The sequence below is a fragment of the Garra rufa genome, chromosome 17 (assembly GCF_049309525.1).
Source record: "Garra rufa chromosome 17, GarRuf1.0, whole genome shotgun sequence".
In the NCBI taxonomy this organism is placed as follows: Eukaryota; Metazoa; Chordata; class Actinopteri; order Cypriniformes; family Cyprinidae; genus Garra; species Garra rufa.
This window is the reverse complement of record NC_133377.1, coordinates 12,079,613-12,097,809: the sequence shown is the minus strand read 5'-3', so window position 1 is coordinate 12,097,809 and position 18,197 is coordinate 12,079,613. Positions and strand designations below refer to the sequence as shown.

General features: G+C 45.8%; 1 protein-coding gene across 1 annotated transcript; it reads right to left on the bottom strand.

Moving 5' to 3' along the window:
* Window positions 1-15,505: 15,505 nt before the first annotated feature.
* Window positions 15,506-17,435, bottom strand: LOC141290321 (perforin-1-like). The gene is made up of 2 exons (XM_073822499.1): window positions 16,918-17,435; window positions 15,506-16,814 (listed from the first exon to the last, which is right to left on the bottom strand). The coding sequence occupies exons 1-2, from the start codon at window positions 17,433-17,435 to the stop codon at window positions 15,608-15,610; spliced, it is 1,725 nt and encodes a 574-aa protein (XP_073678600.1). The 3' UTR covers window positions 15,506-15,607.
* Between the last annotated feature and the right edge of the window lie 762 nt (window positions 17,436-18,197).

The window sequence follows — 18,197 nt, the reverse complement described above, 5'->3', positions numbered from 1 at the left end:
GATCTGTAGTGAGAGAAAAAAATATTCTGTTAAGTCAATATTGGTGCCAGATTTTACATAAAAAATAATTTCTTCATAAAATTGAAGATAACAAACATTTTAAAATGCAAGTATGTACTGTAAAACAATAATGATTTCTTTAAAATCATGTGATTTACTTTTTAATAATAGTTTCTTACCACTAAATTCACAGGTAGAGCAGATGAAAATGAAATGTTTTCTCTCTAACTGCTCATTTTATATGATGGTTGTGTCGCTGTGGGTGTCAAAGATTTGTAGTAGCTACAAATGATATGCATTGTTGTAGGTGTTAGGGTTCCACCCTGACACACTTTTCTAGATGTGTTTGACCTGATGTGACTCTGCACAGACTGATCAACCTCTGACTTAAAGCAGTGCATAGTGGATAAATTTTTTTTCTGACTTGAGACAGTGCAGTATGCCATCAGGGGCAGACTGGGGCAAAATTTCAGGCCAAGAATTCTCACACTCATCCAGGCCATCCCACACAAATTGCAATTGAAAAACAACAGACAACAACATTTTTTGTATAGCCATCATTGTCACATAAAAAAGTCTAAATCCTTAGGCTGGGGCCGTGCAACATAATTAAAGGTTATCTCTTGAACGTCCTTATCTCTTCCTTTTTAGTCTCTTCATTTTTCCTGACATCTCTCAATGTCAGGTTTATGAAGCCTTCAACCTCCACCCAGCACTCAGTACAGCCAGTGGGCAGGTAAAAACATTTCAAAGGCTTTAGCTACCCCTTGGAGTACTGTTCAGAGCATTATTAAGCAGTGGAAAACGTCTCAGGTTACGTATGTAACCCTAGTTCCCTGAGGACAGGGAACGAGACGCTGCGTCCGGGTTCAGGACACTATGGGAACTGCCTTCAGCGTGACCGGTTCTGAAGCTCTTATAGAACAACAACAATGAACTTTGACCTTGGCCGGCGCCAGCCTATGACATCATCACCAGGCGCCTACCAGTATAAAAGGGCGCTTGTGAATACATCCACCATCTTTTTGTCTGATGGAGACGTAAGTGGGGCCCGAAGCATGGCTACGAGACGCAGCGTCTCGTTCCCTGTCCTCAGGGAACTAGGGTTACATACGTAACCTGAGACGTTCCCTTCCGGAGGGAACTCTACGCTGCGTCCTGGTTCAGGACACTATAGGAACGATATACCAACGCCGCCATGCTGAGGAGTAAGTGAACAACTGACTGATTGAGGAGTCAAGAAGGAACATCACTCCCCACTACCAGCGAGAAACGCTTGGGCCGACGTCACAGCTAGCTCGGCTATCCAAGCACGGAACTCCTAGGAGTGGAGGCCTGATACTTCTAAGCGAGAGTAAGCCTAACTACACTCACCGCTAGAGAAAGTAGTGAAGCGTACCCTTAAGTCTTCATACTAAGCGGGGGTTCTGAAGAGCGGAGGCTCAGAAAGACCCTCTAGGTGAGAGGAAGCCTAGCAACACTCTGTGCTTGCGGGGAACTCTGGGAGTGGAGGTCAGAGACCTAACCACACTCAACACTGAAGGTGATTCATGAGGCTCCAAGAACCTAAGCAATAGAACCACCTAAGTGGAGTTTCTCAGGAGAGTGGAGGCTTCTACAAGAAGACTCTCAGATGAGAGGAAGCCTAGCGACACTCGTTCCTATAATAGTGCTGTCTGGAGTGGAGTTGGAAAAACCCAGGGGTTTTTAGAACCAACTCTAGAATGGGAACGGAGAAATACTGCGTAACCCATATCTTACAGGTTTCTAGAAAAGAGCCCTACTGTTAGAGGGATCTTTACCATTCCTGAAGTGCCCAAAGATCTCTCGTGTGTGCACTTACCACCCTATATGGATTCTCGGGAGTGCTCAGAGCTTCCTGTGAGCACTCGCCACTATTGTGGACTTGAGAAGGTGCCCAGAGCATAGCGAGGGAAACACCCTAGATCATAACAGGCGGCAGCGAAGCCTGGAAATGGAGCTTTTCGGAGAACGGAGGCTTCAAGAAGACTCTTGAATTTCTTAGAACCCTGACAACGCTAGTCCATAAGCTCTTAAGAGTGGAGGTCTCAAACGTAAGGGGAGACCTGACTACACTCACGGTGCAAATGCAGAAGCGGAGCTTCTGGAGAACGGGGGCCTCACCAAAGGGGAAGCCCAACCACGCTCAATCCACCAGCTCTTTATGAGTGGAGGTCTCAAAAACTCCAAAGTGAGGAGAGACCTGGCTACACTCACGCTTGGAGGTACTAAAGACGGAGCTTCCGGGGAACGGAGGCCTTCATAGAGACTCTCAAATGAGAGGAAAACCTGACAACGCTCAACCTCCCAGCTCTACAGAGTGGAGATCTCACACCAATGTATTTCAGTGAGGGGAGATCTAGCCACACTCACGTCCGGAGGTACTAGAAGCGGAGCTTCAGGAGAACGGAGGCTTCACAGAGAGAGGAAGCCTAACAACGCTCAATCTCCTAGCTCTAAGGAGTGGAGATCTCGCCCCAAATTACTTCAGTGAGGGGAGACCTAGCTACACTCACGCTTGGGAAAGTGCTGGAAGCGGAGCTTCCGGGGAACAGAGGCTACAGAGGACTCTCTAGAATGAGAGGAACGCCTGCAAATGTTCACAACCCTAGCTCTTAGGAATGGAGGCCTTCACACCCATATATATCGGTGAGGGGAGACCTAACTACACTCACACTCCAAAGCACTGGAAGCGGAGCTTCTGGAGAACGGGGGCCTCACCAAAGGGGAAGCCCAACCACGCTCAATCCGCCAGCTCTTTATGAGTGGAGGTCTCAAAAACTCTAAAGTGAGGAGAGACCTGGCTACACTCACGCTTGGGAAAGTGCTGGAAGCGGAGCTTCCGGGGAACAGAGGCTACAGAGGACTCTCTAAAATGAGAGGAACGCCTGCAGATGTTCAAACCCCTAGCTCTTAGGAATGGAGGTCTTCACACCCATACATATCGGTGAGGGGAGACCTAACTACACTCACACTCCAAAGCACTGGAAGCGGAGCTTCTGGAGAACGGGGGCCTCACCAAAGGGGAAGCCCAACCACGCTCAATCCGCCAGCCCTTACGAGTGGAGGTCTCAAAAACTCTAAAGTGAGGAGAGACCTGGATACACTCACGCTTGGAGGTACTAAAAACGGAGCTTCCGGGGAACGGAGGCCTTCACAGAGACTCTCAGAATGAGAGGAAAACCTGACAACGCTCAACCTCCCAGCTCTAAAGAGTGGAGATCTCACACCAAAATATTCAGTCAGGGGAGATCTAGCTACACTCACGTCTGAAAGTACTAGAAGCGGAGCTTCAGGAGAACGGAGGCTTCACAGAGAGAGGAGCCTAACAACGCTCAATCTCCTAGCTCTAAGGAGTGGAGATCTCACCCAAAATATTTTAGTGAGGGGAGACCTAGCTACACTCACGCTTGGAAAAAGTGCTGGAAGCGGAGCTTCCAGGGAACAGATTGATAATGTTCACAACCCTAGCTCTTAGGAATGGAGGTCTTCACACCCATACATATCGATGAGAGGAGACCTGCTACACTCACGCTTTCAAAGCACTAGAAGCGGAGCTTCAGGGGAACGGAGGCTTCACAGAGACCCTCAAATGAGAGGAAGCCTAGCAACGCTCAATCTCCTAGCTCTAAGGAGTGGAGATCTCACCCAAAATATTTTAGTGAGGGGAGACCTAGCTACAATCACGCTCTGACTACACTCAACGCTACAAGTACATAAACTCACCCTAGAACCCACACACAGGATTCTGTAGAGTGGAGGCTTCAAATCTCTGAAAGAGAGAGCCTTAACAACACTCAGCTTTGGCAGCGGGGCTCAAAGCATCGAACAAAGTAGTTAGCGAGGCCTAAACAGGCCTACCAGCTATACACAGTGAGGATGTACAATAAGCGGTGCACTAAGGGGAGCGAAGGCTGCAACTGGACGGTTCTCCCAAAGAGAGAACACATCTAACAGCTCTAAGTCTGAACCAAGTGGAAGACCAAGAGCACGACCGACATCATAACGCCACCAGGCGAAAGGAGGTCTAATCAGCGGCAGTCAAGAGCGGAAGCCTCTACAGAAAGACTCTCATATCGAGAGGAAGCCTACAACACCCTGACAATGCTCACCGTGGCAGGAAAATCTAGGAGTGGAGGTCTTAAACAACACAACTCACTAACAATGAGGGGAGACCTACTACACTCAACCCCAAAATAGTAATGAGGCTCAGAAAGCCTACATACTAAACTACCACCTGGACAGAGCTTTAAGCGCCTATACAGGGTTCAAAGGTGAACCCTGGAGGTCCAATACAGGGCTTTCGCCAAGGGAAGACCCGCCACAATACGCTTAGTGTAAAAGCGAGGCTCAAAGGAGCCTACAAGCTACAAGAACTGCCCAGTGCTGATAGAACTGTGAGAAATCGGCCTAAACCTGAACCTCAAAAGAGGGAAATCTCCTCAGCGCAACTCTCAGAGAGAGGAGGCCTGAATAAAAATACTCACAGGGGGGGGGGGGGGGTTTACTAAACTTTCCTCTTCCTAAAAATTTTGAAGCAGAACCCTGGGGAGCGTGGGCTTCAATGCACTGACTCACAAAGAGAGGCAGCCTACAACACTCAACCCAAGGTTGCTCACACTATAGGATGGGTGGAGATCTCACCCAAATCTCCCGATCTTTACACTCAAATAAAGAGCGGAGTCTCTGCCAGACTCTTACCACAGGACGGGGAGTCTGCCACACCCAGTAGGTGTGTAAACATGCATAAGCAGGTATAAATAATGCCTAAGCCGAGCTCAAAAGCAGCGGAGGCTTCAAAGGATAACTCTCAGAATGAGAGGAAGCCTGACAACGTCTAACCCCTACCGGAGTTATTTACGAGTGGAGGTCTCGGTACACTAACTCACAAACGAGGGAAGACCTGGCTACACTCGACACTTAGGGACCTTAGGAGCTCAGTAGCTCAAATACTAAAGTCTCACCCAAGCGGAGCTGATAGACAAAGAATACGTACATATACATATATACACAACCACCTATATGTCAGTTCATGTACCGGGCCAACGGATTGAATTTATCAATCTACCATCAGCCCAGCCCCAGAGTCTTATGGGGGAAAAAAGGGGCGGGCGGCCGCACGACGTGAGGGAGAAGGGAGAGGATCATTTCCCTACGATCCCGTTTCCCATAACGCACATCACGTCTCCTCTGAGACCTACCCCTCCCAGGAGGAGGGTCTCGAGTGGCCACACAAACCACCTGGCCCTGCCTCCAGCCCACAGGCCAGGAGGGGCCAGGCTCCCCCTGCGTTAGGGTGGGGATGAAGACCGGTGAGAAATAACAGACCCAAAGGATCTAAGGGATCTATTAGCCGCTGAGCACGCCTCCGCCTCCCTGAATTAGTCGATCATCGTATCAACGGATGTACAGAATAATTCGGAAGGTGAGACTGGCGCATCGAGGAGAAAGCACTCATCTTTCTCCCCGATGTCTGCCAAAATTCACCTACAAACCTGTGGTGTGAAACAGCTCAGCCATCTCCACGGGTCTTCAACCTCCAGCAGATCAGCCCGGTATGCCTGCAACACTGCCACTGCGTGCAGGCAGCACCAGCCTGACCCGCTGCCGCGTATGCCCTCAGCGTCGACGCCACCCCTGCCGAGAAGCAGCAAGCATATCCTCAGGCGATGGCATCGACGCCCCGCCATACTCACGCACTCACTCTGCATCAGTATAACTAACATGCTGATATAGATGAGTGCGGCTGAATATGGTTTATCCCATGCCCTCCCGATCCTATTATATAGATCAGGAGGGAATGGGATGTACATGGGGACTGGTCTGTTATGGCCAGGGTGAAATTGCTCATATAAACTGCTATGAGCAACCTCCCCCTGCACATGCTTTCACCGCAGATCAAGCAGACCGCAGCGCGGCTCATAACAGACAACAGCTCCTCATACGCGGGGCAGGCAGGCTGTGAGAGCTCAGAAAATCACTTTTCGCCCATAACAGTTACATCCTGCTTACCTGGCTAAAACCAGTAGAGCACTTGCTGCTGTATCAAAGGATGTCAGAGAATAATACATCCTTCGCCCGCAGCTCGCCTTCGTCAGCGGCTGACGAGCGTGAGAGATTACACATCTCTCAACTCGTGTACGCGCTTCATCTGTAACCACCTCGGGCTCGTTCTCCGTGCAGCCTCGGCTGCAACGGGACCCAAGCCGCGCAGGGCAGATAAATGTCCCAATTCCCTCGGGAAAAGGGACAACGAGAGCGGAGTTTCCTTAGAGAAAAACTCTCACAATGAACGCGCTCTGCACTCTCAAGAACAGAGCGCGCGTGCTCTTCACCCAAACACATAACAAACAGGTTGTGCACGTCATCTGGTGTCAGATTTCTCTGACACGGATTCTGCACACTTCCTGAACTGTTTACTCTAGGAATCATCATTCTACTCACGCTTAGAACAAGGTAAGTCTGAAGAACAAAAAGATGGTGGATGTATTCACAAGCGCCCTTTTATACTGGTAGGCGCCTGGTGATGATGTCATAGGCTGGCGCCGGCCAAGGTCAAAGTTCATTGTTGTTGTTCTATAAGAGCTTCAGAACCGGTCACGCTGAAGGCAGTTCCCATAGTGTCCTGAACCCGGACGCAGCGTAGAGTTCCCTCCGGAAAGGAACTTATGACACCACCACACATTGCCTAGATCAGGCCGTCCATCCAAAGTGGATGACAGAGTCAGGGAGACATTAATGAGAGAAGCTACCAGGAGGCCAAAAGCAACTTTGAAGTATTTACAAGGCTTTATGGCTGGGTTTGGTCAGTCTGTGCATGTGACAACTATCTTCCATACTTTAAACAAAGCTGGCCTATATGGCAGGGTGGCACGAATAAGGCCTTTTTAATTTACGCTATGCAAAAAAACACATTTGGAGGAGTCTGATACTTTCTGGCAAAAGGTCTATGGTCTGATTGACCTTTTTGGACTGGACTGCAAACGCTGTGTTTGGCGAGAGACAAACACAGTTATACCACCCAAAACACACCATACCTATTGTGAAGAATGGTGGTGGCAGCATTATGTTGTGTTTCTTTTCAGCTGGGAATGGGCGATTGGTCAGGACTGAAGGGAAAATGGATGATGCCAAGTACATCCAAACTCTTGAGGAAAACCTGTGTCCCTCTGTTAGATGGACCAAAATGTGAAGACAAAATGTGCATGGTTGGGGATGCTCACAGGACTGGTTTGAAAACCACTGGCTTAAGGATAAGAAGGTGAATGTCCTTGAGTGGCCAAGTCAGAGTCCTGACTTAAATCCAATCGAAAATCTGTGGATGGATTTGAAGAGAGCAGTCTTTTGCCACTTACCACAGAATTTGACTGAACTTGAGCAATTCTGCAAGGAAGACTGGGCAAATATTCCCCAGTCAAAGTGTGCAAAGCTAGTCAAACAAATCCAAAAAGACTGATGGCTGTAATTAAAGCAAAAGGTGGCTCTATGATGTATCAAAGCAAGGAACTGATGACTTTTCCAGCCCTTTTATTCTAGTTTCTTTATTTATTTTATTAATTTGCAGAACTGTTTTCTTTTCTTTCATTAGTTTGATGTTGTAAAACCAATATTGTAAATAAAGCTGGAAAAGTAATTTGGAATGGGGTTTTGATTCCAGGCTGTATGACAAATAAAGTAACTACTTCAAAGGGGTATGATGGTTTTCTATAAGCAGTGTATGACATATTTAAATGACATAGAGAGATAGTGTACAGTGTGCCCTGCTGTGAGACTGCCTATGACTTCAAGCTACGATGAAACAGTGGCAGTGGACCTGCAAAGGAGTGTGGTATCTTTGTTTCACTGACTATTTTGCACATTTTAGTATGGGAAGTATTGTGACCACAAAAAAGGCAAGTGAAATTGTGAAGAGCCTCATTCATTGCTGGATTAGCATACCTAGACCTCCCAAGAGACTCTTTGGTGACAATGGTTGAGAGTTTAACAATGAAGAAATGAGGGACATAGCAGAAAAGTTCAAAATTGAAGTACAGACTAGAGTAGAATATAGTCTACGGGGCAATGATCTTTTAGGGAGACACAACCAGACCCTCACTGAAATACTGATGAAAGTGAGGAATGACAATAGATATGACTGGAGAACTGTCTTAGATAGGGCTCTGATGGCAAAAAAAAATCTATGCACAATACACATGTCTTCAGTTTATGAGCTTGCGTTTGGACAAAATCCAAACCTGTCATTAGTTCTTATTGATAAGTCACCAGCTCTGGAAGGTGCTAATGTTAACAAATGGGTTGGACAGCACATTTTCGCCTTACATGCTGCAAGGAGAGCATTTACAGAAGCTGAATGAAAGAATTCAAAGAGCAATTGATGAAAAATATGAGATTGGGGGACAAAGTGTACTACAAGCATGTACTCAGTGCACAATGGAAAGGTCCAGATGTGGTCATCGGCCAGGATGGAGCAGTAAAATAGATGCCCCTTCTTAGTTAGACAGTCAGCTGTTGTTTCTTTGTGTCAAACCAAAGAACCTGCTGAACAAATCCAGATTGGATCACCTCCTTCAAGTATCCCTGCAAACATGTCCATGTGGGGCCATGCTGGCTTTTTGTGGGCACAGTGGGCCAGGGCCAGCCCACACCAAACCTAAACAGGCCAAGTGTGAGCTTGCCCAGGTGAGGCCCACAGCTTTGGGCTTGCTACAGACTCTCTGTGAGCAGGCCATGCTAGCAGACTGTCCACTAGACTGTAATGCAACTAGGAGAATAAAAACAACATTGACTGGCCATTCTTTGTCTACTCAATTGAACTGGAATGGCTCAAACCAAAAAAGAGACCTTTTCAGATCCTGTTGTTTCATACAGGCTAGGGATCCAGGGATCTGGCTCACGAGATCCAGAGTTTAGTTCTAACCTTAATCAAACTGTGCATGCTAATCAATGTCTTCAGGATCATTAGAAAATCTCAGGTGGATGATTTTGATCAAATTTGAAGCTAAACTCTGCAGGAAAGTGGATCTAACAAGCCATATTTGAGGTGTAACAGACATGAGTCTGTTAATAAGAATTTTGTGGGCAGTTTAGCGGGCTCTGGACGGCTGGACGACCCCAGCGGAGATTCAGGAGGGCTGGGCGTCTCCAGCGGAGACACTGAAGGAGCAAGCTCTGGGCGAGCAGTCACTGGAGGGCACTCTGGCGGCGCGGTCACTGGAGGGCTGGGCGGAACCAGCGAAGACACTGAAGGAGCAAGCTCTGGGCGAGCGGTCACTGGAGGGCACTCTGGCGGCGCGGTCACTGGAGGGCTGGGCGGAACCAGCGAAGACACTGAAGGAGCAAGCTCTGGGCGAGCGGTCACTGGAGGGCGCTCTGGGGGCGTGGTCACTGGAGGGCGCTCTGGCAGCGCGGTCACTGGAGGGCTGGGCGGAACCAGCGGAGACTCTGACTTGGCTGTAGCCGTCTTGGGTGCAGATTCAGGCTTGGTGGCCATCTTGGCCGGGGACTCAGGCTTGGCGGCCATCTTGGCCAGGGACTCAGGAACAACGTCCATCTTGGCCAGGGATTCAGGCTTGGCGGCCATCTTGGCCAGGGACTCAGGAGCAACGTCCATCTTGGCCAGGATTCAGGCTTGGCGGCCATCTTGGCCGGGAACTCAGGAACGGCGGCCATCTTGGCCGGGAACTCAGGAACGGCGGCCATCTTGCGTGCAAACTCCTGCGTGGCAGCCATCTTGCGTGCAGATTCCGGCGTGGCAGCCATCTTGCGTGCAGACTCCTGCGTGGCAGCCATCTTGCTTGCAGAATCTGGCATGGCGGCCATCTTGTGAACTGGCGTGGCGGCCATTTTGAGAGCTGACGCTGGCCTGGCGGCTGACGGGCTGGAGCATGGAGAGGAAGCCGGCAGGCTTGAGCGCTGGGCGGAGGCCGGTAGACTAGAGCGCGGGGAGGAGGCCGGCCGCATCGGGCTGAGGACAGCAGCAGAGTTTTGGAGGATGACTGGAGATTTGGGACTGGGCTGGCGGCTCCAGCCGTTGACACGGTATGTGGAGGTTCTCGGCTTAGGGCAGGCTGGCGAGTTGCGCTGTGCCTGGGAGGGGGCTGGAAGATGAGACCTTCTCGGACTAGGAATTTCTTCTATTTCAAATCAGATCCATTTAAATAGAGAATGAGATTGATTAGCTCGATCAAGGAAAAATTACAAACGGGGAGATCAGAGCGAATCGTCTCATCATCCAGCCCCAAAACAAACACAGCACAGATGGCAGCTTCGTGCCAGCCTACCTGGTGGGAGAGCTCGATAAATTCTTCCACATACCGTTCCAACTCTCGACCGCCTTGCCGCAGTCCCCTCAAAGCAGCTTCAGCCCGATTCATCTTGATTGTTAGGTCCGTCGATCTGTCACAGTCAGGCGGGTTGTGGAGTGGAGATGGAGGAGGAGAACCGGAGTAAATGCAGTTGATAAAGTTTATTAAATAAAACACTGAATAAATAAACAAACAACCAAACAAAAACCAGGAGCATGAAACAAGCACATGTAACGTTATCGACGGACAAAGGGTAGTGAGAAGACACAGACTTAAATACACAGAAGACAGGGCGTGGTTACAAACAAGCTAACAAGGCTAACGAGGGGGAAATACAAATATGGGCAAGACTAAACCAAAAGAACATGAACCAAAAGGGGGAGACAAGGACTAAACCATTTGAAATGGAAACAGAGGGGGAAAAACACTAGGAAAACAGAACAGGACAGGACAAAATACTGACACCGTGCTGGCAGCCCACTAAGGGCACTTAGGCTAGCCTTAAATGGGCCCATAAAGGACCAGTGCAGGCTTGTTTGCAGGGTGCATTTTACACATTTTAGTATGGGAAGTATTGTGACAACAAAAAGGCAAGTGAAATTGTGAAAAGTTTCTTTTATTGCTGAATTAGCATACATAGACCTCCCAAGAGACTGTTTAGTGACAGTGGTTGAGAGTTTAATAATTAAGAAATGAGGGACAAGTGGGCCCGTAAAGGGTTAGCACAGGCTTGATTTCAAGGTATGTGTTGCCTCTAGAAACCCCTGAGCCTAGGGACCTGTATAGACCTTTATTTGCCTCTGAGTATGAAACATAAAGCAAGATAACCCTGAATTCCCTTTACCACACATTTGGGTTGTTTATGGGAGAGGCAACCACATAACCAAACTCACACGTAAATTTTCAGAACTCACGACTCTATTTTCGCCGAAGCCCTGCTGTTTGAATTAAACTGTAGTGGACAACTAGTTGTCTGTCATGTTATGCAGAGAGGTGCTTTGTGCTGCACAAACTTTTTTATGTGTGGTTTAGATCAGTGGTTCTCAAACTTTTTACAGTGGCGTACCCCCTGGGGCATTTAACATTGTTCTGAGTACCCCCACAATATTTAAGGGATAAAATTTCCCCCTTTAAAATGATTTATACATGAATTTTTACTTTTTATAGAGGCATCTTTTTTTATGTCATATTCTTAACATTCCATTAAGTGTATTATTAATATGTGACCCTGGAGCACAAAACCAGGTAGCATGGTAGCATGGGTATATTTGTAGCAATGGCCAAAATTACATTGTATGGGTCAAAATTATAAATTTTTCTTTTGTGCCAAATATCATTAGGATATTAAGTAAAGATCATGTTCCATTATATTTTGTAAATTTCCTACTGTGAATATATCAAAACTTAATTTCTTAATAATTATATGCATTGCTAATAACTTCATTTTTAACTTTAAAGGTGATTTTCTAAATATTTAGATTTTTTTTGCAGTCATTGTTTTAATGAGTGAGGCGTCGCATCTTTCATTCATCAGTAAGGAAGCAAACGGCTGTAGTTCACTGGCTCTCCGAATTGTACCCCTGTTTGAGAACCACTGGTTTAGATAACTTAAAGATATGCAGATATGAGCTGTGTGTCATTTCAAGTTGCAGCCTGCAAAATTAGCCCAGAATAAAATGTGACTGTAATAAAATAAAAAAAAGTGTGAGTATTTGCTCAATTGGTGATGAGGGTGGGGTTTCTTTTTCTCGTCTATGATGCCACATTGGGCAGGAGCAGCATTGCCCATATTTACTTGCTCTTGCATTTTTTAAGTTTAAGAAAAAGAAATAATGAAACATTATATATATATATATATATATATATATATATATATATATATATATATATATATATATATATGCAATTTAAATTGCTTTATTAATGCAAAAACAGAGAAAAGGAAAAAAAAACAGCATTGAGAAAAGAAGTAAGCAAAGGTTACACGTTTTTTTTTTTTTTTTTTTTTTTTTAGTACTGTTCGGATATGTTAGGCTATTTTTGTGCATGAAGGTTGGATTCAAGATTCAGATTACAGCATCATCAACTTTCCATAAGTATCCTTGAAGTTGAACTTATCAGAGTGGTTGAGAGCTAATTCAAGCTTCTGCAAGTCTTTAACCAGAACACCATTTCTTGAGCTAAAAATTATAAACGCAACGCTTTTGTTTTTGCCCCCATTTTTCATTAGCTGAACTCACAGGTGTGGCATATGTTAATTAAACAGCAAGATTATTGCACAGGTGGGTGACGTAAGCAACCAGCAGGTCGATTTACCTTTTGGTAAAGTGACCTGTGTTTGTGTTTCACTCCGTTTTTTGTGCCAGTTTGCACAACTTTGAGCGAGAGCAGACCTCATTACAAGCTTTGTTCCTCCCTGCCAGCGTTTCATTACTGGTGGGGATACACACGGTTTGTGTGTGGTTTCCTTGGGAGCGGAGCATGCTGAGTCGGCTCTCGAGGGGGCCGACTGCCCACTCTGTGATCTCCTTCCAATGCGTTTGCTCCGCTCCCAGAAGGCTCTCTTTGAGGAGGGAGCCTTCACCTGCGTTCCCCGCGGTGCTGGCCCTACTTTCGTCAAAGTCTTCCTCACCCGGCAGACCCACAGCCAATTGTCTGGGTGCAGAAGCCTGTGTTACTGTGTTACTCTCCCCGGGGAATGGGCTTGGCACTCCACCTATCTTCCTCTGAGGAGGTTGATGTGGAGAGTGTTGCTGAGTTTTTGGGGTTGGTTACTCGGTCGGTGTCCAAATTAAAGATCGATTGGCCCACCGAGAAACATGATGAGCCACAGAAAATCAAGTTAGATAAGCGCTTTCTGTGGCTCACCATGTTTCTCGGTGGGACCACCTCCACGACGGAGCCTGCCATTCTTCCCCAATCTCCACACAGAGGTGTTGAGATACACGGCACGGGTCAGGCTGGAGGATGTCTGCACACTATGTCGGCGTTACAGGCATACCAGACTGACCTGTTGAAAGAGCTGGATGACAGGGAGGAAGTTGACGTATCAGCTTCGTACCGCTGACTTGTCTATTCGCGCTACCAAGGAGACCGTCCGTGCCATTGGGTGGTCTATGGCAGCCCTTGTGGCAGCGGAGAGACATTTGTGGTTGACCCTGTCTGATATGAAGGAGAAAGAGAAGGTCTTTCTTTTGGACCCCCTGCCTGAGCCTTCTGACCTGTTTGCCGAAGCAGTTGATTCTGTCGTCAGCAGGTACCAGCGTTCCAGCAGTATCTTCCTTGCCGTGACCTAGCTTCTAGGGCTGCTGGGCATGAGCAGCCCCAGCTGTGTACCAGCTCCTCATACAGAGAGGTACAAAAACAGAGCATCGCGTCTCATGCTCCCTCATCTAGGGAATGGGATCAGCGGCGCTCTAGGCCAGGGGCTTCTAAGACGAGGCCTGACCTGAGGGTTGTGCTGCAGTCGAGGAAGCCCTCGACCAAGCGATCATGACGGTTGATACCTACCGGCTACCCTCATTCCACAGTGTCCTTCTTCCTCGGGGCCCTCAGGAGATCTGTCTGCTACCCCTGCCAATGTGTCTACTGGGTCCTGCGTACTGTAGAGAAGGATTATTATATCCAATTTGGTTCCACCGCATGTGCTTTTGTGCTTCCTGGTCCCTCACATCACCCACCCATGATGCCACGCCCTTCGATTGGACTGTTGACACGTGATTCAGAGCGTTGGTTCGCTGCGGGCATTCCCCATAGTGTTTTTCAGACGCAGCGTCTCGTTCCCTCTGGGAACCAGGGTTACATACGTAACCTGAGATGTTTTATCACACAGCACAATGCCACAGATGTTGCAAGTTTTGAGGGAGTGTGCAATTGGCATGCTGACTGCAGGAATGTCCACCAGAGAATGCATTGAATGTTCATTTCTCTACCGTAAGCTGTCTCCAAAGGTGTTTCAGAGAATTTGGCAGTACATCTAACCGGCCTCACAACCGCAGACCACAAGTTACCACACCAGCCCAGGACCTCCACATCCAGCATCTTCACCTCCAAGATGGTCTGAGAACAGCCACCTGGACAGCTGCTGCAACAATTGGTTTGCATAACCAAAGAATTTCTGCACAAACTGTTAGAGACTGTCTCAGGGAAGCTTATCTGCATGTTAATCGTGGTCTCGACCTGTCTGCAGTTCGTCGTTGTAACTAACTTGAGTGGGAAAATGTTCACATTTGATGGCATCTGGCACTTTGGAGAGGTGTTCTCTTCATGGATAAATCCTGGTTTTCACTGTACAGGGCAGATGGTAGACAGCATTTATGGCATCATATGGAAGAGCGGTTTGCTGATGTCAACGTTGTGGATCGGGTGGCCCATGGTGGCAGTGGGGTTATGGTATAGGCAGGCATATGTTAAGGACAATGAACACAGGTGCATTTTATTGATGGCATTTTGAATGCACAGAGATATGAGGTCCATTGTTGTGCCATTCATCCACGGCCATCACCTCATGTTGCAGCATGATAATGCACGGCCCCATATTGCAAGGATCTGTACACAATTCCTGGAAGCTGAAAACATCCTAGTTCTTGCATGCCCAGCATACTCACCGGACATGTCACCTATTGAGCAAGTTTTGGATGCTCTGGATCAGTGTACACACAACGTGTTCCAGTTCCTGCCAATATCCAGCACACAATCAACTATGCGAAGGAGATGTGTTGCACTGCGTGAGGTAAATGGTCGTTCCTTATTTCTTATTCCTCTTTACATGTATTTGTAGATCATAGTCTGTTTGTCTGGAATAATCAACAAATCTATCTCCATATTTATGACTTTAACTTACTAAAATAAAGACATGAGGTGTGTGTCATCTGAAGTTGCAGCCTGCAAACAGTACCCTGGAGAATGAAATGACTGTATAGATAGATAGATAGGTAGAATAATGAAATAAATTAATACGTTTTATTGCTTGATTGCTCAATTGATGATGAAGGTAAGGTGTCTTAGGTCTAGTCTATGATTTTAAAAAGTGTCAGGAGCAGCATTGCCGGTTGTTACTGCACTGTTGATTTTGCATTTTGCAAGTCTAAAAAATAATGAAAACACAAACATATGTCTTTAAGAATGCTTTATTAATGCAAAAAACACAGAAAATAAAACAGAAAAGCAATGGGAAAAGAAGTAATCATAGGTTATGGACATTATTGTACTAGCAAATGAAAGTGCTGTTAGGCTACATTAGGGATAGTTTTAATGCGTAAGGGATCGATTCAAGATTCAGGTCACAGTATCATAAGCCTTCCATAAGTACTCTTGAAAGTGAACTTATCAGAGTTATTGAGAGCTAATTCAAGCCTTCGCTTGTCTTTAACCAGAACACCATTTCTTGAGCTGAAAATATCAGCCAGAGGGGCAACCATTGGAGAAGGTTTGTGTTCATCACACTGTGGGCCCTCCAGACTGGGAGCACATTTCACTTCATAAGTAAAAAAGAAAGTTCCATATTTAAAAACACAAACATCAGTCACAACTCCACTTCTAAGATCAAAAGAGCATGAACCAAGGAAATCTTTGCGCCAAAGGATGTCTGCATCATACACTTCAAAAGTTAGTTTATTGGCCATACTGATCTTAATAGGACCAAACTTAAATGTTTCTGGCCAACGTGGATTGTCATTATTATCAATGGTCTTAGTGCGCCTGATTAGTGTGTCATATTTAACTAATACAAAACCATCTGTTTGTGTAAATGTATCTCCGTACAGACCTTTGGCTCTGAGATTGTAGACTTTCAGGGATGCAAGTCCTTTTTCAGGTGGACAGCAGTTAGACTTCATAATTCGACTACTTTCACAAACACAAACACATCGGTCTCTTGCGCTGCATTTCCTGCCAATCTTACAAGGCTCAGAGCAAACCTTCATGAGGGCATTTTGAATGATGTATTCTTCAACAGCTTTCTTCAGTCCTTTCCTTGCAGGGTGTTTAGTACTCAGTAAGAAATGGAGGGGTTTCAGAGAGTAATGCACAATGTCAGGGAGGCTCTTCAATGACGTAAGCCAGTTTTTAAAGGAATTTGGGTGTGATGAACGAGAAAAAAGCAGATCTTCTCCATTTATGTTTCCTCCGATAATCTCTGTCTGACGCTCATTGAACATGGAGCTGAACTTTTGATTTGTGCGCATCTTCTTCTTCAGTTCTTTACAAAAATGTGCCTCTGCTTTTAAAGTTGCTACACTGTATGAACCAGAGGCTTCTACATCCAAACAGTCTTTGACTGCAGTGTCTGTAAGTCCACTCACTGCTGCCAGGCAGGTTTTGATGGCTGTTATGGCTTTCATTTGCCCTCCTAACTTGACACTCGTGGTATAGTGAGTGCCATATGTGGTGATCAGGTTACGGTAAGCGTTTGGATCGTAGGATGCAGGGAGTGATTTGATTGCTTGAAGAAACTCTGCATGAAGAGGAGGCTTTTCAGCTACACGATATCTGTAAAGAAACAGTAAACATATAAATTCAGTTTGTAATTAAATTTTTTGTTTACTGTCTTTTTAACAGTATTAGTGAAGAAAAATCAACCCAGCTCTCTCACCTGTAAAAGTTGCATGCGATTTCATGTTTGGTGAAACTGTATTTGTCTTCTTTTGATTTTCTCATTGCAAATTTTGCTTCCCTGGAATGAGTGCTTCCAACTGCAGCTCCAACAACCTTCACATTTATACCAAATTTCCAGCTGGCTGAGAGTGCTGAGGATGAGTCATTGACCACTGCTTCACTTGATTCAAAGATCTGACTGGAGACTTTCATCGAACACTTTGGCAAGGTCCTCCAGTCTACAACTGCTGCTGGTAGCTTCTGTTTTATTCCATTCATGTATTTATTTTTGCGCAGTTTACAAGTGCCATTTCCTAAATCCCATTTTTCTGTGTTGATCACATACGAACCTTTTCGTTCCATGGTCACAACATCAAATCCTTCTCCAGCAAGATTGTGTCCTGGAACAAAGGGAGCATCCTCACACTGTTTTGATGTGCCTATGTCATCCTCTCCAGAAATGGTCATTAAAAGCAATGCCCAGAAAACAACAAAATAAACCCACAACTGCCCCATGATCTGTAGTAAGAGAAGAAATTAACATAAAATGTAAAACATTAAACCAAAAATGTAAGAACAATAACATAGATTTGTATCAATAACAATATTAACAATTTTGTAACTTTTAAAGAAATGACAAGCATTATACAAAATGTACAAGTATTTAAAACACCAGTTGTTTCTTTAAATTTATAGTATAATTCCAACCTGTCTCCTCGTATGATAGCTGTGTGTTTGTGGTTGTCAGGTTTGTGATACAAATTATATACTCTGACGTGGCTATGACAATTCTTCTGAGGTTTAACACATTGAGTGGGCCTAGGTTTTGCAATGCTATGGATGCATTCAGTATTCAAAAGTGATCAGTAATTCTGGGAACTATGAAAAGGTTTCTCCAGTGTGAAAGTCTATGATATTTAGATTCTTATTAGCATTTGTGCTAATTATCACTAGGAATTCTGGGCTCTGTCCACTAAATTTGCTATTAAACATCTTTTATATGTGTTTTATGAGCCTTTTTTCTGTTGAATTCTCTCTTTTATAGTGTTTAAACAATAGTTTTTTTGGGGGAATCAGGCTAGACTACCTCAGAACCTAGTAAGCTTTAGACATCATGCACACATACCTTGGCTGAACAGAAAATCAACAGTCTCAAACTGAATTTAGCTGAAAATGAAATTGAAATTGATAGGACTGATGTTTGACAGCATTTTGGTTTTCTCGTCATGCGACAGGACTGTAAAAATAAACAAACAAACAAACAAACAAACAGACAAA